This window comes from Babylonia areolata, chromosome 12 (genome assembly GCF_041734735.1).
Source record: "Babylonia areolata isolate BAREFJ2019XMU chromosome 12, ASM4173473v1, whole genome shotgun sequence".
NCBI classification, from domain to species: domain Eukaryota; kingdom Metazoa; phylum Mollusca; class Gastropoda; order Neogastropoda; family Buccinidae; genus Babylonia; species Babylonia areolata.
The window spans coordinates 41,345,998-41,368,501 of NC_134887.1; the positions used below are offsets into that span (position 1 = coordinate 41,345,998).

The 22,504-nt window shown below is 43.6% G+C and overlaps 2 protein-coding genes across 2 annotated transcripts in view; both read right to left on the reverse strand.

The window, feature by feature from the left end:
• Positions 1-22,504, reverse strand: part of LOC143288628 (protein unc-13 homolog D-like) — a 144,798-nt gene that overhangs the window by 110,241 nt on the left and 12,053 nt on the right. The gene's annotated exons all lie outside the window — the stretch shown is intronic.
• Positions 11,706-15,918, reverse strand: LOC143288229 (uncharacterized). The gene is made up of 3 exons (XM_076596578.1): positions 15,435-15,918; positions 13,058-13,431; positions 11,706-12,159 (listed from the first exon to the last, which is right to left on the reverse strand). The coding sequence occupies exons 1-3, from the start codon at positions 15,916-15,918 to the stop codon at positions 11,776-11,778; spliced, it is 1,242 nt and encodes a 413-aa protein (XP_076452693.1). The 3' UTR covers positions 11,706-11,775.

The window sequence follows — 22,504 nt, forward strand, 5'->3', positions numbered from 1 at the left end:
GACTTCCAAACGCTGTCCATAAAAGGCGATATTAAAACTAGGGAGAAAACGCAACACTTACATTGAAATTGTGCAATGACATCTTAGAACTGACAGAGCCCTGTACCTTAGGTTTGAAAAATCAAACCACTATTACTACTACTTCTCCTGCTGCTCCTATACTGCTACTACTACTACTACGACTACTACTACTAGTAACAGTACATACTGACGCTCACACCTCCCAGACAGGAAGCTCGTGGTGTTTACAATAGAAGAAACGAAGAAAAAGGGGAAAGAAAAGAAAGAAAGAAAAGAAAAGAAAGAAACAAAGAAAAGAGCAATGAAAAGAAAAGAAAGAAAGAAAGAAGTACAACAACTTGAAAGTGCCACTCAAAATAATTGTTGTCATACACCCGACATACCATACAACAATAAGTGTGTGTGCATACAAACATGCAAACAAATACACGCACACCTACAACCAACCAACAGAACGCCAAGAACCGCACTGGTCACCAATATAAGAAGCAGTATGGAAGAGGTGAGTTTTGGATTAAGATTGACCTTATGACTTTTTATCCAGGAATTGTCAGTATTGAGGAACAAGCAGATGCTCGCTGTTTCAATTTTTTTTTTTTTTTTTTTTTAAATAGACATCCAAGATTAAACGTTAGGGCAGCGATGCAATATATGATTTCACAGAAAGAAGTGGGTGGGTATGAGTGGACTGAAAAGAGTTGTGTATTGTTCACTGTGTGTGTGTGTGTGTGTGTGTGTGTGTGAGAGAGAGAGAGAGAGAGAGAGAGAGAGAGAGAGAGAATGTACGTCAGTGACGTTTGAAAGTGGTTGGGTGTACAGTAAAAATGAAGTACGTGGCTTAAAACGGAACCTTGGGGGACCCAATACTGCAGGGATGCAGGTTTACAGTAGAAGCCAGAGATGTGTTTTGTCATATACATAGAACTTTAAAAACTAATAGTCAAGACTATGGGTACTGAACACGTTTCTGAGGTCACACGGGATAACAATCAATGGTATCAAATGCGGCACCATGGTCTAGCAGGACAAGGAAGTCAAAATCTCTACATGTCACAATCCCAGTTCGTTGGTGAGGTGCGAAACAAGTATCTTCAAGCAAGCATGAGTCTTACAAATAAAGACGATGTTAACCAAATGAAGAATGCAGTTTTATTCAATGCGTTAACATAACATTGGCCTGCACACGTCCTCCTAACCGTTCGTCCTCATCTACATTAGACACGTGTCATACCCCGCGTTGTGTTTGGTCTTGTTCGGCACGGCAGTGATAATTGTTAGTCTGCTGGGCGAGTCGCACCACTAGCTGGTCATGCCATATGCCAATTCATTCTGTCCACTGTATTGTACAATGACTTCTTTTATCCTTCATGTTGCCGGTGCATTTAATATGAAAGCCATTTATCTATTAATAGTCCCCATGTGAGGTGACACGTATAAATGCAAATAATTTTATCACTGATGACATCACTGTCAAACTGTTAGTGCTTGCACTGACTCTCAGTGCTGCAGGTATATGTGAAGTGTTAGCTTCACATATGTATCTGTGTGTTTTCACTATATCAGCATGGTATTTGTTACTTTTAGCTACAATATTCAAGAACATTAAGAATGGTATTCAATATCAGTGTTTGGTCTTTCAAAAACTACATATGCTTCGTCGATGCTGATACCAAACCAAACATTATTTTTAATGTATGCCCTTTGCCATCAACATGCATCATTGAAATTATACTTATCAAATCCGTCTGTGTCTTTCTGTCATTGTCTTGTTGCTGGTTTGCTTTTCTTCTTATTCGTCTTGTTCTTCTTTAACCTGAAATTATTCTGAAAAAAAGCCTGTTCGATTGCCTCCTTATGTTCTTGCTAGCATTGGTCCAAAACATCCCTTTACCTTTACACCCTACTGCCCCCAGTACATCTACTCTTCCTGTGTTCTTGCCCATATCCCCGCTTCCTATTTTGTTAAATACAGATGTAATTTTCTTCTTTTGTTGACTTTTTTTTGTACAATAATCTTTTTTTCTTTTTTTTTAAATACAAAGCAACTACTTCCATCTGCATTTTGTCTATCCTCGAATAGGCTGTCTTATAATTACACTGATGACTATCCAAATTTATGACTGTTCCTGTCAGCCCTGAGACTGAATCCACTTTACAAGTTTGTCTTCTTTAGCCCGACGTCTTTTCTCCATGAGCGTGTTAAGAGTATACAGGAAGGGGTTGATGGCCGAATTGAGGGGCAGCACGAAGATTGCCATGGCAACGTTGACCTCTCCAGACACAGGGACGTCCTGAGAGGCCAGCAGGCCCAGCAGACCAATGGGGAACCAGCACAGAAAGTCTGACATGGCGATGGTGAACAGGCGGCGGGCAATGTCAGAGTCTTGTGACCTCTGACCTGTTTTGGTTCCTGACATCTGATTAACTCGCACGGAATAGAATATGGCAGATTGTCCCAAAGCAATGATAAGGAAGAAGATAAAGTTGAGGACAATCATGATGGCAAAGGCATATTGTTGTCCAGCAAACCGTTTTCTGGTGACTGGTAAAGGAATGCAGATGCCGGTCTGACTGTAGAAATCCCAGTGATCAGTAGCCGGAGAGAAGGGCACAGCTGCCAGAAGGATGCCAATTACCCAGCATGCACCACTAGCCAACTGAGCGTGAGTATGTTGAAAACGCAGAAAGCTGAACGGGAAGTGCACAACCAGGAAGCGGTCCAGTGTGATGAGAGAGATGATGAACGCTGACACTTCAGAAGAAAGCAGGGACAGGAACCCTGCCAGCTGACAGACAGCGCTGTGTCTCCACGACACGTCCTTCCACACGTACCTGTTCTGGTAATTCCTGTCAGCCACACCCACCACTGCCAGGTACAGCCCCATCAGAAAGTCTGAAACACACAGGTGAATAACGAACACGCTGAAGCCTTGGGACCCTCCTCGTTTCATGGCCATCACACGGAACACAACGCTGACCACATTGCCCACTATGGCCAGTGAGGTAAACATGGCCAACACTCCGCGGTACACGTTGGATCGAAGCAGATCACCACACGATGACATCTCATCCGCTGGAGCATGACAGTCGTTGAGACTGAACCCTTCCAATGAAGCAGCGTCACAACACAGCTTGTAATTGTCGCCATAAACCGTTCTCAGTTGGACGAGATCTTTGAAAATGCCTTTCTGAATGTCCTCCATGGGACAGCCTGTCATGTCCAGTGTCTGGAGCTGAGTCATCAACTGCAGGCTATGTTTTTTGACACGGCGTGTGCCACTGCCAGAAACATTCAGCCTCTTTACACCGGGGAACAGATGACCTATCCTGTCATTGATTGTTGGAAGACTGATTCCAGACAGGTACACAACCTGAATGCGAGGAAATGCTTCTCCTGGATCATCATACAAGAGATTTTGTTGGGAAACATATCCATACAGAAAGTTGGAAAGGGGGTTGTTAGAAAGAATTAACGCTTTAAGGTTTACCATATCCTGAACAATGCTGTCGAGAGAAATGATGTTGTTATCACTGAGATCAAGAGTGACCATGTTAGGGAAGATGTTTCCAATCCCAGAAACATTACAGCTGGCCAGGTTGAGGTAGACTAGCATGACGTTGGATGTCAACTGTTCCATCTTCAGACCACTGCCACGAGCTTTCAGGTAACGCAGGTCTGGGTACTGGTCAGCAGGGAACCAGTGAGGGCACGTGAAAGCCAGCCCATGGCACGTGCAGACATTAGGACAGCGTAAGTCACACAATGATTCGTCGTCAGACTGTGGGCAGTGGTACATGCCATCACACAGGTGGGAGGGGTGAAGACATATGGAAGAGCCACGGCAGCGGAAATAGCCTGGACACTGGTAGTGGTCACATTCCGCTTCATCCTGCCACTCCGGGCAGTCGTTCACCCCGTTACACCTGGTGAACACTGGGAGACAGTAGCCTTCGGGGCACTGGAAGTGAGTCTCGGGGCATAAGAAAGGCCTTGTAGCTTGTGTCTGGTTTGGGCGCAGGATCGTGTGGCACGCTTTCATGAAGTCCACAACAGCAGGGGGGACTGGTGGTGGCCGGGAGTGAAGGGAGGCGAACCTGGTCTGTGGACACAGGTGACGGACACGGACAGCTTGCTTCATCATCACCGTTTATACAGTCCTTCTGTCCATCACACTGGCTGGTGACGCTGTAACACTGCACACACACACACACACACACACACACACACACACACACACACACACACACACACGCACGCTGGCACACGCACACACACACACACACAAAAGCATGCCCATGTGCATCACATAAACCTTCCCCAAACCACTTTACTACTATGTAACCATTCTCGGAGAGAACAATGACAGTGTGTCTATGTGATGATCCAGTGCACATCTGTAACAAACAGACAAAAAATCATGCTGCTTCTGTGAAAGGACTGATAAAAAGAACTAGAGCTCCTGGAAATCTCTCACTCCCCCATCGATACACAAAATACCTTCCATAAGGCTGCAGACAATTCAGTCAGCCTTGACACCCCAGACATAGTAACAGTAAAGACATCATTCAGGCCCATGGAAGAGGGGACAAAGTCTGAATTATTCTCGGTAATGAGCCACATATACTTTTTCTTAATGACACGACCTACCTGCTTGTCATTTCCACAACGTACATGCCAAGGTGGACAAGGCCGGTGGACACAAAACTCTTCATCACTGTTGTCCACACAGTCCTCACGATGGTCGCACACCAGGGTGTAGGGAACTGTCTGCACTCCTGTCTGACAGCTGTAAGAAGGAGGAAGTGACGTCATGGCCACGGGACACGTGAGGGACGACGGGATATCCCAGGATTCAGGGCTGTGTCCGAAGGAAAGGGTTTGCTGCAGGGCCCAGCAGTGGCTGAAGGGATCACAGGCGAGGAAATCGTGAACAGTGTGTTTGGAAGGACAGACCGTCAGTCTGGCTCTGACCTCCATCCTCTTCAGGTCAGGCATGGTGATGGAGACTGTAGGTGTCGGGGATGATGATGGGGTGTTCTGGGTGTTGTACTCGCACAGAAAGGCTCTCGGAAGTATCGTTCTGTCAGTTTAAACGAATTCCCCATACATATTCGGCACATTCACACACACACAAACATGAATATTCTGCGTGCACATACACACACAGACACAGACACACAGAGACAGAGAGAAAGTGAAACAGAGACTGAGACAAGATACACTGATTTCACAATGACTTTTGGAGGGTCAACCAAGAGAAGTTATATTTGTCTGCCAATGGGTAAGTCGAAAAAAAAAACCACCTCTTGAGTCAAATCAAGAATGCACATTCAATGAAAATGCTGTCAAATATTATAATGTACATATCGACAATAATCTTTCAGGAAATGTATCACATTTGATAACACTTAAAAAACAAAAACAAACAAAAAAAGGTATGTCCGTACATTTCATGGGGACATCACTTAAAAAAACAACAAATAAAATATGTATGTACGTACATCACGTGGGAACATGGAAGCAAGTGAACGGCGTTGGTCCAAGTACCAGGAGATCTGGACATGTTCTGAAATGCCGGTAGCCTGGGGTCTTCAGCAAGCAGCTCCCCACAGAAGGGATGAGTTAAATAAGATACAGCGTGATAGTGCACAGGGTATGCTACAGTTCTGTCTGCCCACATGGGTGTTGTCTTGTATCTGCAACCCACATTGTGTACACAACAAATTCTGTACAGTCCTACAGCCCATATAGTCTCGTGGTAATCAATCCACATGGTCCATGGTCAAATCTTTTCAGTCCATTTCAAGTCAACCTGTACGGTACAAAGTCAATTCTATACAGTCCATTTCAAGTCAGTCCAAACAAGCTGGGACAAAACAGTCTCTGAACCATTTCAAGTCAGTCCAAACAAGCTGGGGCAAAACAGTCTCTGAACCATTTCAAGTCAGTCCAAACAAGCTGGGACAAAACAGTCTGAACCATTTCAAGTCAGTCCAAACAAGCTGGGACAAAACAGTCTCTGAACCATTTCAAGTCAGCCCAAACAAGCTGGGACAAAACAAAGTCTCTGAACCATTTCAAGTCAGTCCAAACAAGCTGGGACAAAACAAAGTCTCTGAACCATTTCAAGTCAGTCCAAACAAGCTGGGACAAAACAAAGTCTCTGAACCATTTCAAGTCAGCCCAAACAAGCTGGGACAAAACAAAGTCTCTGAACCATTTCAAGTCAGTCCAAACAAGCTGGGACAAAACAAAGTTTCTGAGCCATTTCAAGTCAGTCCAAAAAAGCTGGGACAAAACAGTCTCTGAACCATTTCAAGTCAGTCCAAACAAGCTGGGACAAAACAAAATCTCTGAACCATTTCAAGTCAGTCCAAACAAGCTGGGACAAAACAAAGTCTCTGAACCGTTTCAAGTCAGTCCAAACAAGCTGGGACAAAACAGTCTCTGAACCATTTCAAGTCAGTCCAAACAAGCTGGGACAAAACAAAGTCTCTGAACCATTTCAAGTCAGTCCAAACAAGCTGGGACAAAACAGCCTCTGAACCATTTCAAGTCAGTCCAAACAAGCTGGGACAAAACAAAGTCTCTGAACCATTTCAAGCGGAAGTTGAATGGGGGTCCAGTGGTAGTGCAGCTGACTAGAAAGCGAGTGGCGAGGTTCAGATTATGCAAGATACAGTTGTTTACTTTAGATCCTCCACACACACCCTCCAATCCCACCCTGCCTCCACCCCCACCCCCACACGTACCTGCACTACACTGTAAGTGGTGATCTGAGTGTTATTTTTGTTCAGACTGAAGTTCCCTGTGCAGCATGCACTTAGCGCACGAAAACAAACCCACAGTGAGAAGATATATGTCCCTGGTACCATTCACTTTCACACTCGGGAAGTTATCAAGCTGAAAATACGATTCGGTGACTCTGCCCTGTGGCTGCCCACTCTGCAACTGCATACTACATTCCAGTACATTCCAGGACGTTCCAGTCCAGTATATTCCAGTCCAGTCCAGTACAGTGTAGTACAGTTCAGTGCAGTGCAGTACAGTGTAGTACATTCTGTGCAGTGCAGTACAGTGTAGTACAGTTCTGTGCAGTTCAGTGCAGTACAGTGCAGTGCAGTACAGTGTAGTACAGTTCTGTGCAGTGCAGTGCAGTACAGTGCAGTATAGTGCAGTGCAGTGCAGTGCAGTAGTCAGTACAGTATAGTGCAGTGCAGTGCAGTGCAGTAGTCAGTACAGTGCAGTACAGTATAGTGCAGTGCAGTGCAGTGCAGTGCAGTAGTCAGTACAGTATAGTGCAGTGCAGTGCAGTGCAGTGCAGTAGTCAGTACAGTATAGTGCAGTGCAGTGCAGTGCAGTGCAGTGCAGTAGTCAGTACAGTATAGTGCAGTGCAGTGCAGTGCAGTAGTCAGTACAGTATAGTGCAGTGCAGTGCAGTGCAGTGCAGTGCAGTAGTCAGTACAATATAGTGCAGTGCAGTGCAGTACAGTGCAGTTCAGTAGTCAGTATAGTGCAGTGCAGTACCATACAATGCAGTAAGTACAGCACAGTACAGTACAGTACAGTGGGCAAACGTATTATTAAAATTACACTTTGTATTATTCACATGTCACCTTTTGTAAGACTTTATTCGTGGAAAGGGCACTATTAGATGGCCATTCCTCAGAGGTATTCAGTATTTCCAACAATGTGAAACAAGGCTGTATGGTCGCTTTTGTGCTGTTCAACATTATGCAAGTGCAGCTTCATGCTTTAATCTGGGTGTCTACTACAAGTACCAACTGGATGGATCACTGTTTGAATTGAAACACTTTGCTGCTAAGACAAAGACACTGGAAAAGCTCATAACAAAAGCTCTGTTTGTCAATGATTGTGCCCTGATAGCCTACGAAGAGAAGTACTTTCAGACAATCATCGGCAAGTTCTCTGAAACAACCAAGCTGCTCGGCCAGACAATCATCCTAAGAAAGACGGAAGTATTTCTCCAATCGGCAACAAACAGTGCTGCCCTAGAGCCAGACATTATCATCAATGGCACACAACTGAAGAATGTTGATGCCTTCAAGAACTTGGGCAGCTGCATCTCTGACAATGGTTCCCTAGACTTAGAGATAACAGCCAGGATACAGGAAACACGCCAGCACTTGGTAGACTCCACAATAAAGTCTTGCAACTCAAGGACATTCACCCCCTCCACCAGGCTTAAGACATACAATGCAGTAGTCGTCACATCATGGCTCTATGGCTGTTAAACATGGACTTTGTTCTGCAGGCATATCAAATGGCTGGACCGTTATTGCAAACGTTGCCTGTGGTCAATCACGCGATTATGCTGGGAGGACTGCATCACTAACCAAGAAGTTCTGGACAGAGCCGGCACTGGAAGCATCAAAGCCAAGATCCTCCAGGCCCAGCTTGGTAGGTCTCGCCATGGAAGGGTCCAGAATCCCCCGATAGCTCTTCTATGGCTGGGGCATGGCAGTCGCTATCAAGGACGCCCAAAGAAGAGGTACAAAGATAATCTCAAGGCTTACCTGAAATTTAATGGGCAAACCTTCGGCCTTGGCACATTGAGACTGCTGCTACTGACAGAAGGAAATGGCATAGCCTGACAAGAAGTTTCAGTTTCAGTAGCTCAAGGAGGCGTCACTGCGTTCGGACAAATCCATATACGTTTCACCGCATCTGCCAAGTAGATGCCTGACCAGCAGCGTAACCCAACGCGCTTAGTCAGGCTTTGAGAAAAAAAAAAACATAAAAAAGAAGAACTACTACTAATAATAATAATATGTATAAGGCGCAAAAACTTGATGAAGTCAACTATAAGCGTACAAAAATAAATAAATAGAATTAAAAAAAAATGAATATATAAATAACTAAATAATAATATATAATTTAAAAAGAAAGAAAAAAGAATGAATAAAGAAATGAAGCGCGAACATTGGAGGATAAAGCCGCTAATGCCGCCCAGCTGCTAGAGACCACCGTCACAGCGTCTGCCCCTGTCCTGCCTGCAGACGTTCTGTGCCCCACCAACATACGGCATGTGTGCCTGCAGACGTTGTGTGCCCCACCAACATACGGCATGTGTGCCTGCAGACGTTGTGTGCCCCACCAACATACGGCATGTGTGCCTGCAGACGTTCTGTGCCCCACCAACATACGGCATGTGTGCCTGCAGACGTTGTGTGCCCCACCAACATACGGCATGTGTGCCTGCAGACGTTGTGTGCCCCACCAACATACGGCATGTGTGCCTGCAGACGTTGTGTGCCCCACCAACATACGGCATGTGTGCCTGCAGACGTTGTGTGCCCCACCAACATACGGCATGTGTGCCTGCAGACGTTGTGTGCCCCACCAACATACGGCATGTGTGCCTGCAGACGTTGTGTGCCCCACCAACATACGGCATGTGTGCCTGCAGACGTTGTGTGCCCCACCAACATACGGCATGTGTGCCTGCAGACGTTCTGTGCCCCACCAACATACGGCATGTGTGCCTGCAGACGTTGTGTGCCCCACCAACATACGGCATGTGTGCCTGCAGACGTTGTGTGCCCCACCAACATACAGCATGTGTGCCTGCAGACGTTGTGTGCCCCACCAACATACGGCATGTGTGCCTGCAGACGTTGTGTGCCCCACCAACATACGGCATGTGTGCCTGCACACGTTCAGTGCCCCACCAACATACGGCATGTGTGCCTGCAGACGTTGTGTGCCCCACCAACATACGGCATGTGTGCCTGCAGACGTTCAGTGCCCCACCAACATACGGCATGTGTGCCTGCAGACGTTGTGTGCCCCACCAACATACGGCATGTGTGCCTGCAGACGTTGTGTGCCCCACCAACATACGGCATGTGTGCCTGCACACGTTGTGTGCCCCACCAACATACAGCATGTGTGCCTGCAGACGTTCAGTGCCCCACCAACATACGGCATGTGTGCCTGCAGACGTTCTGTGCCCCACCAACATACGGCATGTGTGCTTCGGACTTGGAGCTTCCAAGCCACGTGTGTCTGTGGCACAACGCATCGTGAACCTCGGTTCCCGACAGACAACATGACTCTATGGAACGGGTAACAAAATGCAACTGTTGTATATTTGTATTTGTATTTCTTTTTATCACAACACATTTCTCTGTGTGAAATCCGGGCTGCTCTCCCTAGGGAGAGCGCGACGTTATACTACAGCGCCACCCATTTTTTTGTATTTTTTCCTGCCTGAAGTTTTATTTGTTTTTCCCATCGAAGTGGATTTTTCTTCAGAATTTTGCCAGGAACAACCCTTTTGTTGCCGTGGGTTCTTTTACGTGCGCTAAGTGCAATCTGCACACGGGACCTCGGTTTATCGTCTCATCCGAATGTCTAGCGCCCAGACCACCAATCAAGGTCTAGTGGAGAGGGAGAAAATATCGGCGACTGAGCAATGATTCGAACCAGCGCGCTCAGATTTTCTCGCTTCCTATACGGACGCGTTACCTCTAGGCACTCCACTTATCCAGCAACATTTGGGGGAAAAATGGGTAATTCCATTGGCGCGTGGACGTTTATTTGTTTTGCATGTTCTATAATGCTTCAGATGCTGCTTCCTTCCATTTTGTATTTAGAAAAAATATAAAAGAAGGTTACTGATATCAAGTCATTTGGTTCAGTCTCCATTTAATGCATTCCAGCAATTCCACATACTGGATTACAAATGCGAATCTAATATAATGTTTTACCTCATGAAAAAAAGAGAAAAAAAGAAGAAAAAAGCTGTCATTTTAGGACATGGTCATGACCAATAATTTTGATCTTGATCCACTGATCGCCAGTTGTTACAAGTTACCTTGAATTTCACTTCATCAAAACCATTCTCATTATGATCGTTTGTTAGCTCAGTATAATTTTACAAATGAGTACCGTACCTCCACCCCCTCTCCCTTTCTTCTTTCATCCGCGCGCGCGCGCGCGCGCGTGTGTGTGTGTGTGTGTGTGTGTGTCCGTGTGTGCATGCGCATGCGCACAAGTGTTTGCTTTCGATCAATCGATTATAAAAAAGAAAAACACTTCAAAGCCAAACAGAAAAATACACAAAAGGCCATATCGGCAAAGAACACTGCAGAATGGGCAGCTAGTGCCCATCCCAGTGTTGACATCTCACTACCTAATCGCCAGAGCAAAACAGCACAGATAGTACAGCTAGTGCCCATCCCAGTGTTGACATCTCACTACCTAATCACCAGAGCAAAACAGCACAGATAGTACAGCTAGTGCCCATCCCAGTGTTGACATCTCACTACCTAACCACCAGAGCAAAACAGCACAGATAGTACAGCTAGTGCCCATCCCAGTGTTGACATCTCACTACCTAATCACCAGAGCAAAACAGCACAGATAGTACAGCTAGTGCCCATCCCAGTGTTTACATCTCACTACCTAACCACCAGAGCAAAACAGCACAGATAGTACATCATAGACTGCGGAGAGAAAAAAAGTGTCAAGGCTTGCTTGAAAAAAGAAAGGGGAATGGACTGGGAAGGTAGAAAAAGGAGACAACAGTGAAGAAAGAAAAAGGCAGAAACAAAGAGAGTGATTGAAAAGAGGAAATTTCTAGCATAGGATTTCCAGAAGGCGGGGATGCTTTTTATACTGAAAGCCCCCCGGCATCCTCAAGGGGGAAAATGGCAAAGTAAGGTCACATATATGTGTACATGCATAAGACAGATTCTTAAGACATATAGACATATTCACGTGCACTTTTAATACATGCTGGGAGCACCATGGAAAGTGGAGTGCAAGCCCACAGCGACTGGGAACTGTTGATGTGTCCATATCAAGCGTGTCACAGCCTCGTACTCCCGCACTGTGCTCAGACTGGCAATCTGTGCGCCTTCCTCCTGACACTGTTGGATCGGAGAATACTGAGTATTTCTTCGATTATTCTTCATGAACCGTAGACTGTAGCACCGCCCGTTGACCTCGAAACCCACACCCTGACACCTGGAGTATCCACAGTCTTCTTCATCCCTGCCGTCCAAACACTGTGTGACCATGTTGCAGTCCAGGTGAGACCGGAAGGTCGACCAGGTGTCCACAGAACAGTTCCACTGGCCCTCAGGTGTTTGGGTCGGTCTTCTGGAACGCTGTGATAAAAGAAATATCCTACATGATTTCCGATCATCAAACAACAGAGTTATGATGGGCTGGGGTAAAAGATCGTTATTCAACAGAAAGATGATTTTTATCAAGCCAGCTTGAGCACTGAAAGAACCTTCTAATAAGATCAATATGTAATTGAATTATGTCGTTGATAAGACATAATATCAAGGAATCGTTCCAGGTGACTGGAAGAACAGCAGAGGAATCTGCGGTAAAAACAAATCCTGATAACTATAGATTGTCACAGGTATAACTTGGGACAGTTTTGGAATCAGTTACACCATTCTGAAGCGAAAGACCTGGTGGGACAGTTATTGGGGGGTCAGGGAAGATATAACACCGAAAATGAATACTGGAGAATTGACATAGTCTGTCTAAGTCTTAACAAAACCTTTGACTTTGTTCCTAAAAAGGAATTATATGCTTTAGGCAGAAGTCTACTTAAATGGATAAGTTATTTTTGGTTGTTGTTGGTTTGTTTGTTTTTAGGTGTTTTTTTTTAGTTTGTTGTTTTTTTTTGTTTGTTTGTTGTTGTTGTTTTTGTAACAAATAGATGGAAAATAGTAAGACAAAGCAACAGCTAATCACAAGAAGCTGAAGTCCTCAGTGGCCTTCCACAGGACAGCATACTCGATACCATCTTATTAATAATCTTGATAGATAACCAGCCAGATAAAGTGCCAAGTGTGTGTTAGACTGTTTCAAGCGATAGTAAAGTCTGTAACAGTCGTGATAAATGAGTTGATCTGCATACCGATTTATGCAGTCTCTACAAGGATACCAACGGACTTAATCAGTATTTTCTTGTCTGTTAGTTCAGTCTAAAGGAATATCAAACCTATTTCTTAATTACACAAACAACAAACAGAGTACGAACTTCACCTGGTGGATGGTGAATAAGAGCCGAAATCCTGGGTACGGTAAGTGATCCTCTTCCACCCGATATACAATCCTCACAGGATCCTGTCTGACAGGAAATATGAAAGGCCCCATGGGGCTTTGTCCCACCTTGAGGTACACCTCAGGTCCTTGTTCCACTCGATTTTCAACCATATCTGTCGACCATGTGCAGTGGGACTTTACCAAGCAGAATGTGATCTGAGTTATCTGATAGGTACCAACACTGACGTGGAGAAAGCTGTACATCACGGTGTGACCAGGAGGGACCCGCATGTGCACTGTACTGTTAATCCTGCCAGCGAAAGGTGGGTGGGTGACGCCAGCCGAGGGATTCCATCCTGGCGATTGCAGCAGACCTGTGGATCAGTGACAGTGGGTGATTTAAACAGATCACCCCTGAAATTTACTGTCAGCTCTGTCTTCATATTCAGTCAGGAAGCTGAATGAAAGACAGATCAGCTCAGTTGGAAGGTGAAAGATATTTCATGAAACTAAACAAAACAAACAAAAACAAAACGGGAGGATAAAAATATTATACTCACGAAAGTGGTTTATAAACCAGCACGACATGAAGAAGTCAGACAGGGTCTCCTACAGGCAAAACAACAAAACAACAACAAAGTTTGTGTTCCCGCTTTGAGGTGAGTACAATTTTTTTTTTCTCGAAAGTTCTTTTTGATTTTTAAAGAAAGTAGAATTATGAGTGATAATTTATTATTTACTCATTCTTCTTTTTCTTCTTTCTTTCATCAACTCATTCAAACCCAGCTCGCTGGATCACGGTGTATAGACCAGTAGAATGTTATCCCCTGTTCCATTTTGATTATATATATATATATATATATATATATATATATATATATATATATATATATATATATATATATGGAATCAGTCAAATATTGTTCACCTACATTGTCAAATTCTCATTGCATGACTGCACTGACATTCCAGGGAAGCTTAACATGATACTAAAAAGGCACGGTGGACTTATGTGCGAGTCATTTTAATGCATGCTCTGGGAGCAGCCATTTGCATCACCACAGCCTGCTCTGAATGGCATCATCAGGAAGATACGTACTTAATGTCTAGATAAGATACCTTTTATGACTTCATTATAAACGATCGTAAAGCTTAACATTTTGTCTAAATTAGTGTGTTTCAGACTTTTCTTATTTGGTTGTGCAGATTCGAAGTTCGACCCATGTATGTGATCAAAATTGCATAAGAGGGTTTTTATTTGTTTGTTTGTTTTTTCTTTTCAATTATCTTTCCAATAAATTCATGAACAAAATCAATGTCATTTTGTTCCATCAGATTTAGCTTTTAAGACATAACCCTGATTCACAGCGTTCACACTTGTTCAACTTGTTATGAGTTAATTCTTATTATTGTTGTTGGTTTTAAAATGTCTTTTCACCACAAATTCCAACAGCATCTAAGTTGTCTGCTTTCTTTCTTTGGATAGAAGATGTACCGTTCATCACGCTCTGGCCCCTGAATCCAGGGAGGGCTGTCGAAATGACACACGTGGCACACTTGACTCGCACGTGACACAAAGAATGTTGTAATCAGTGTGAGCTGGAACGACTGCGCCGTTGTCAAGGCTGTCTCGAAATTCATTGGGGGAATACCCCATCCAGACAGCTGAACGATGGTCCAGATCAGGTGGGAGAAGGGTGAATACTGGTCACGCACTTCAACAATACCGACTCGAGTAATTCTTCCAATTTTTTTATGCATTAGGTATTACGCATTTTATAACATTTCACAGGTAAGATGCTTCATGACTTCAAGAACTTATAACTTATGTAAAGACAGTTTCTGCTGCAAAGATTTAATTGTCAAGAATGTGCTCCAATTTTCCTTTTTGTGTTTTTGGCAAGAATGTCAGGTAGACTTCTTTAGGATATTATTATTTCTGGATTTGAAGACAGCATACCCTCTCATAGTTTGATATTTGTTTTGATTTGTATTGCTCTTTTGTCAGAACAGATTTCTCTGTGTAAAGTGTGGGCTGCTCTCTCTAGGGACAACACGATGCTACAATGAGAGCGCTACCCATTTTCTTTTTCTTTTTTTTCTGCCTGCAAGTGTATTTCCTACCAAAGTCAATTTTTCTACAGAATTATTGTTGTTGTACTGTGTTGCCTGCCTGTTCATCTCTGTCTCTGTCTCTCCGACTGTAAACAAAACTAAGCAGAAATATATCCAGTAATCAAATATGCACATTATCTCTCTCTCTCTCTCTCTCTCTCTCTCTCTCTCTCTCTCTACGAACGGAAACAAAACTGAGCAGAAATAATTATATCCAGTAATCAATATGCACATTATCACCGAGTGTTGATTTCCACCCTACCCTGGTTTGGTGAGAGGTCGTACAACTGCAGCCGCGTCTTTGTGTCAGAAGTCACAGAAATAGCCTTGACCTTGATGATGTAAGGCACGTGCAGGTCGTGCACCACAATAGCGAAGAGGGCAAAGTGTCGTCTGCTGACCCAGTCCACCAGAAGCGGGGATCTCAAGCCCTCACAGCCAGTCCTCCTGTCCAAGAACTCTGAGATGTCGTTCACCTGGATGAGCAGAGAGAGGAAGTTGTCTTGGGAACACGTCTGCTGCAGGAACTCAATCTGCACCAGCTGATCATCAGAGGTGGTGACGTTGAACCAGCAGGTGAAGCCTGACACAGAGCCATTGTTGAGGTCTTGTCCCTCGTGGTCTGCTGGATCCTGGGAATACTGAATGGTCAGCTCCTTCACTTCTATGTGCACAGCTTTGTGGTTCGTGCACTGGGCCAGGTGGGTGGGCGTCAGACTCAGGACACTGCTGTTGATGGCTAGCATGTGTCTTAATTGACGGTGAAACGTTCCGGTCGTGTTCAAAAGTCCGTTTTGCACACCAGTACTTTGGATGACACACTTTACCCACAAACACATGCAGAGAATCGCAATACGTTCGCACATGTTCATTTTTCGGCGCTTTGTTTGAATCAAGCTGAGATAAAACACTGAATGATTGGCTTTTGTGGATTACTTTATGAAATTGGTGAACATTTTCTGTACAATCTCTGCACTTTCATTCAGTACATGACGATGGATCACATGATGGAATGCTTTATAAAAAGCCCAATCTTCTACTTCTTCTTTTGCACAAGTGATGCGCCAGTCCAGTCCAGTGCTAGAAACTGAATAGAAAACAAATCACAAACGCAGCACAATCAGATCTTTTACATTAATGGTTTGCGCACCAGAATTGAATTGCACTCTTTCCCATATTGAAATCATCAGACATTAAACCAAGCAAGTATTCCAGATAGATAAAAAAAAAAAAGGGCGAATTGATTAATCATTTGAACCATGACAAAAAAAAGTCTAAACAACCTTCTTACCTACTTCCCCGCCGAAGTTATATATTGTTTTACAATTGCGGACACATTTATTCGATATCAAAAGAATATGAAGGTTTCAGTGATCACAACACATGCTGGATGCCACTTCCCCCTAAAGGAACAGATTATTTATAACACAACAAAGTAGAAAGCATCTTATGACGAGTATATTGCTGGTCGGCCCAGGAGCAAAGCCCGGAATCAGCTGACGAACTTTTCACCACACAAACAACACGCCCCATGTAACGATGGCACAGCGAGCCTGACTTCTTAACCATGGCAGGAACTGACCTTACTGTGTGTGAAGTGGTCAGTTTCAAATGTGCTGGACTCTGCGGTTATGGATACAGTCTATTTACTTTTGCTTTCATTCGAGTGCCGACCTGACAGTCAACTTACTACAAGTTAAATCCGACATGTATGAAGTATGCTCGAGAACAGAAGTGTGTGATCTAGCTTTCTTCGCTTCACGCCCCCCGTGTACTGCAGCTGTTTATGAACTGCTGCTGGTATCTTTATGAATTACTGTTGGTATCTTTATGAACTACTGGTGGTACCTTGTTTATAAACTACTGGTGGTATCTTGTTTATAAACTACTGGTGGTGTCTCGCAGATACATAGATAGATAGACAGCTTGGCTGTCTTTTGTTTACTGTAATGCCACGAGGTCATTGTTTATTGTGAAAGCACACAAAGGGATCTGTTATTTACAGTGAGAATGATGGTGATGGCAATGACTACCTTGTGATGGTTTTTGTTTTTCATGAGTTGTCTTTGCTAATAGTTACTGCACACACGGTGTGTGTGTGTGTGTGTGTGTGTGTGTGTGAGAGAGAGAGAGAGAGAGAGAGAGAGAGTTTGTGTGTGTGAGTGTGTATGTGTGCGTGTATGTATGTGTGTGTGTGTCTGTCTGCCTGTGTGTTTTTATGCATTAGTGTCTGTGTATGTGTGTACCTGTTTTTGTTTTTTTAATGAATGTGTTTGTCTGGTATGCAACACTACGTATTTCCAGTCTGAGTGATATCAGTTTGTGAAAGAATACATTAATTTGTTGTTTCACCATTTTTGTATTTATTTTCGAGTGATCTGCGCTCGCACGCGCGCGCGCGCGTGCGTGTGTGTATGTTTGTGTATGTGTATACGTGGGAATTGTGTAAGTATTATTTTTATATGTGCTTGTGAGTGCGTGCAGACATGTGTTTGCATATATGTGTGTTTGCGTGTATGCATTTGACGTGATATTCCCTCTCTCTATCTGTGTGTGTGTGTGTGTGTGTGTGTGTGTGTGTGTGTGTGTGTGCGAACCTGTGACAATATCGTTGTATTGTCTAATTCGATTTAGCTTAAGAAACACGTACTCACACACACACACACACACACACACACACACACACACACACACACGAACACGGGCATGTGTTGTTGTTGTTTTTGTTTTTTCTCTCTCTCTCCCTTGCAGAACAGGTTATATTCTTTCTGAATCAAAGATATTTCGTACATACATTTTAACAATGCTGTGCATTAATCATATCACAATGATTTATGTTGACATAGTCGTCGAACATTTTCCTTGTTCTTTTTGTAAGGATATCAACACAAAGATAAATATACGTACAGACGCATCGAAGACGTTTCTATTTGATAATTCTTGTCTGCGGTTTTGTGGTCCGAGTCAGTGTCAACGCTCGTACGAAGGCTCTGATACTCGTACTCGGCAGTCCAATATCGCCATTTTCGACATGTTGAACTGAGTTTATTCTTTTAATAATAATAATAATAGTTTATTTCTATTGCGCCTTTCATTAAAAGACAGCAATGCTCAAGGCACATTACATGAGTAAAATATAACAAAATTTAAAATTCTACACAAAATCACAACCACATGTAATTTTTTTTTAAATCATAAAAATAAAAAATAAAAATCTCCCAAACCTCCAATAACCATTCCGTGTGAACAAAACTGTCACCGTAAACAGCCGCGAACTGGACCAAATATCTTTTACGTAATTAAAAACCAAGCTTTTTTTGGGGGGGGGGGGGGGGGTTGTTTTGTTTTTTTGTGTTTTTTTTGTTTTGTTTTGTTTTGTTCTTTGTTTTTACCTCAGATAAATGCAGTGCACATATTCTGTAGTTGTTTGATGTCAGTGTCGATAGGGCCTGGCCATGATATCCGCAAGTTGACCAGTTGTCTTTTTTTTCTTCTTTTTTTTTCTTGAGGGGTGGGGGCGGGAGGGCAGGGATATTTTACCATAACCACTCTGCACTCTGTTACATGACTGTTCGTTATGTTTGATAGGTGTGGGGAGGGGTAGGAAGGAAGAGGGGACGTGGAGCCAGTGATGTGGTATTCATGCCAAAATATTTATACGTAATGATTTGCTTGCCTCTTGCTACATCAAAAGGAAAAATAACTGACCAAACAGGATAAAAATCAACACTATGGTCAAGAACATACCTACAAATCACATGCGTCTGTTGCAGGTTTGTTTTCAGCATTACCTATGTTATTATGTTCGCAAAATCATGATCATGTCATCCACACGCGGCAAGGCACCGATACAGTAATCAGTACTTGAGTTCTCAGTACACTTCTGGTTGTTCTCCTGGAGCCAGTTGCATTGCTCGGACGGAAGAGCATAGTATGGTCGTAGCCCGCTACGAACTGTGTGTAGTACAGAACTGACCAATGGCGTAGCTCAGTCAACGTGGGCATTTAGTCACGTGTACCTGTCAAAAAGTTAGAACCAAGCAATGCAACTGGCTCCTGAAGAATTAGCTATTCACACTTATGTCTGTTTGTCCCACCAATATTTATCATGTTCATTGGTATAAAGTTAATGATACCCAAACATTCATCGTTAAAAGCAAGTTTCGATTTGACATGAAGCATGACAATAAGATACAATGATATTCAATTATGTATGACCAATTTGTGCATTTCTTTTTACTGAGCAGTTTGTCACGTGTGTGAGTATCTATCTATCTTTCACGAAAAGGAAATTCGTGCATGCATCAACATCAAATCCGCATTTCCGCCAACTATCACAGGAAAGGAAGGGAAATCGTGCATTCATCTTCATCAACTATCACACGACGGGCAGTCGCGGGTTACTGTCTATGTGTGTGTGTATCTACACTGTGTGTGTGTGTGTGTGTGTGTGTGCACCTACCATTTGTGTCGGTGTGTGTGGGGGGGGGGGGGTGGGGGTTCTGCTTAGGTATGAATGCATAAAGTAGTTTGAATATTAATTATGCTTAACAAAATGAAACGATACGTACTTTAACTTAATTATGATAAATATTACTTCTCCATTTTACTCCGCCACAAATGCGGAGAAAATCTGAATATTCCTGAAAATATATGTACAAAATACTTCATCGTGTTGACAAGATATTACAGGTAATCATTGATATTCATACCTTCATTCAAAGCCGTGGTGTGCAGCGATTCATCATTCGTTAGTACACCAGACCAAGATCAGCGTATCAGATTTCAATCTGTGTGAGTAGTGGTGGTGGTTGTAAACTATCAGTATCTCCCCCCTTACCCCCCACTCCCCCCATCCGACACACACCCTACCCTTGCCCTTGCTCTATCATTACCTATTACTTCACATATGTTGCTCCCACCTTCTCTACATCACATTCCTTCAACCCGCACTGTTACTTTCCAGACTCGTTCCAGTTAGCTATCCAGTTCAAGTGTTGCATGTCCAAATGAATCATACCCACCTAAACGTCCTCGATACTAACGTCAGCTGGTGACACAGCTGGCCTGAAGACCTCGTCCAGGTCTGTGGGAATGTTGACGATGACCACACCCCCTGTTCCTCCCTTTGGCCACAAACCTGCCGGCAGACGACCAAGCGGACATGGAAGCGAAGTGCTTCATGGCGTTGGTCAACAGTCGGTAGTTGGCTGCGGTCAGGTCCTTCCCGATGCTGGTTCCATTTCCCTTCAGCTTCTGTCTGTTGTGAAGCACCAGGTCCCTCTTCTTCCGGTCACAGAGCGTGACCAGTACCGGGTGAGGTTTGTCCCTGCTTTGTTGTCTGTCTCTGTGTGCCACCTCAGCGTCTGCTGGGTTCACCTTCACACCATGTCTAGCGCCACGTTTTTCACACAGTCCTCTGTAGTCTCTGCCTCGCGCTCTGAAACCCGGAAAACCCGGAGATGACTAGCGTCAATATTGCTCCAGGTCCTTCTGCTCTCTCTGCACTTCCTGCACCGTGCAGTCTTGCTTCGTTACCATACTTTGAAAGTTTTCGTTTTTTTCCCCAATGCTCTGATTTCTCGATCCAGCTAATCTCCGTGTGTCCCTGTCTCCAACAGTGTCCCATGTAACACACTATTATTTCCTAGGAAGGTGGTGGTTATGTTTTCCATGCCTGCCTACATTTCAACAAACTCTTCCTTCGTTGTTAATCGTCACACTGTTTTTCTAGTCCACATGTGACCAAGCGCGCTATGCTTGCTCCAGAACTGCTCACACACAGGCTACAGCAGACGACGTTTTCCCTCCTAACCCCTGCACAGAATATGTGACGTCACTCCGCTTACATCATTTTGTCCTCGCCAGACCACCTGCTGATGGCTCGACCAGTGTCGCGTCGCGGTACGTCATTGGCTGATAGCAAACTTGTGTTTCTGTTCCACCGTAATTAATTAATATCTCTTTTGTCAGATCAGTAAACTACAAGTATTATATACTGGCAGAATCATCGCAATTCCATCTTTAAATCTATTCCATTTATGTTTGCCTACGTTAAACTGATTTAATGCAGTTTGTAATTTTCAGCAACGAGCTCGTTAAAACTGACCCTGTTCAGGTGACTTAAATTAAGATTATAAATTCATCTTAAATAACCAACACTTCATTTTATACTCATTATAAAGTAGGTGTTGAGTTCTTTCTTTTGCAACTTATCCGACGTAAATCGGTTCAGGAATCATTTAGAAATCTGTCACTGAACACCTTTAAACAAACACAATTGTCATCGGATTCTCCGTGATTAGTGACAATCTGCTTGCAAGCACACGTGACGGCCTTTGCGGTCCGCTAAACTTGCATAAATTGGCACAGTGAGGGATGAGCGGTCATTTCATACCTAGTCAGTCATCTGACCAGAGCCTGTTCTCTCTCTCTTGCTGCGTCGAGCAGTGATGTTGTGTGGTGTGTGCCCCCACAACGGCTGACACCTCGCTACGTATTGCTGTAAGTACTAGTGTGTAGAATGTGTTGATTTGTAAATTGTATTATTCGACACAGTACTTGTGTTCATATGAGTATGTTCAGTTATTGCTTTGTTCAGTTAATTCTTTGTTCAGTTATTGCTTTGACATGTTAGTCACAGCTTGCCATGTCGTCATCTGCATGGAGCAGTGTTCCATTTGATTCTTAACGTCACAGTCAGTGACGTCTCTGGACACTAATAGTTTGTTCCAGAATATTCTAGTGGGTGCATATGATGCGTTCTTTCTCATTTGCTATCACTGATGGTTACAGTGTTTCACTGATTCTCAGTACTCTAAGATGTGTGTAGTATTCTGCTGTTGTGATTACAAGATAGTGTTGGATTAATACCAGTTATTGGTTAAAGCCACCTGGTATGTATCAGTCTATTAACAGTAATATAGTTATCATGCTCTCTCCTATACGGCTTACTCCAGTATAGTGCAACATGATAAACTGATTCATTTGAGTCACTTTGACACAGTATAAGCTTTACCTAATCTATACTCTCAGTGTACGTTCACCAAGTCAGCATAGCTTCAATCACTTTAACTGCACTATTTAAATGTATTAGGAATGTCATTTGATGTCAGTGTTTGGTCTTCACACATATGCAATACCAAGTGGTAATCTTTCCATGTAATAATTATGTATACATGTGCTTTACTATTCACTTGTGCCGACATGTTGTGCTTATGACATTTCTTTGTGTCATTCCAGGCACTGTCTTCTCCTAGTTGTCTTCTTCTCATTGTTTTCTCCTAGTTGTCTTCTTCTCATTGTCTTCTCCTAGTTGTCTTCTTCCCATTG

Bases quoted from the DNA above. Each gene is read 5' to 3' on its own strand.
- LOC143288229 (XM_076596578.1), bottom strand. From the start codon at position 15,918: ATGCTAGCCATCAACAGCAGTGTCCTGAGTCTGACGCCCACCCACCTG. The intron at 13,432-15,434 runs GTAGGGTGGAAA...ACTGATCCACAG, and splicing joins CGACCTCTCACCAAACCAGG to GTCTGCTGCAATCGCCAGGA. The intron at 12,160-13,057 runs GTGAAGTTCGTA...CTTTTATCACAG, and splicing joins TCTTATTCACCATCCACCAG to CGTTCCAGAAGACCGACCCA.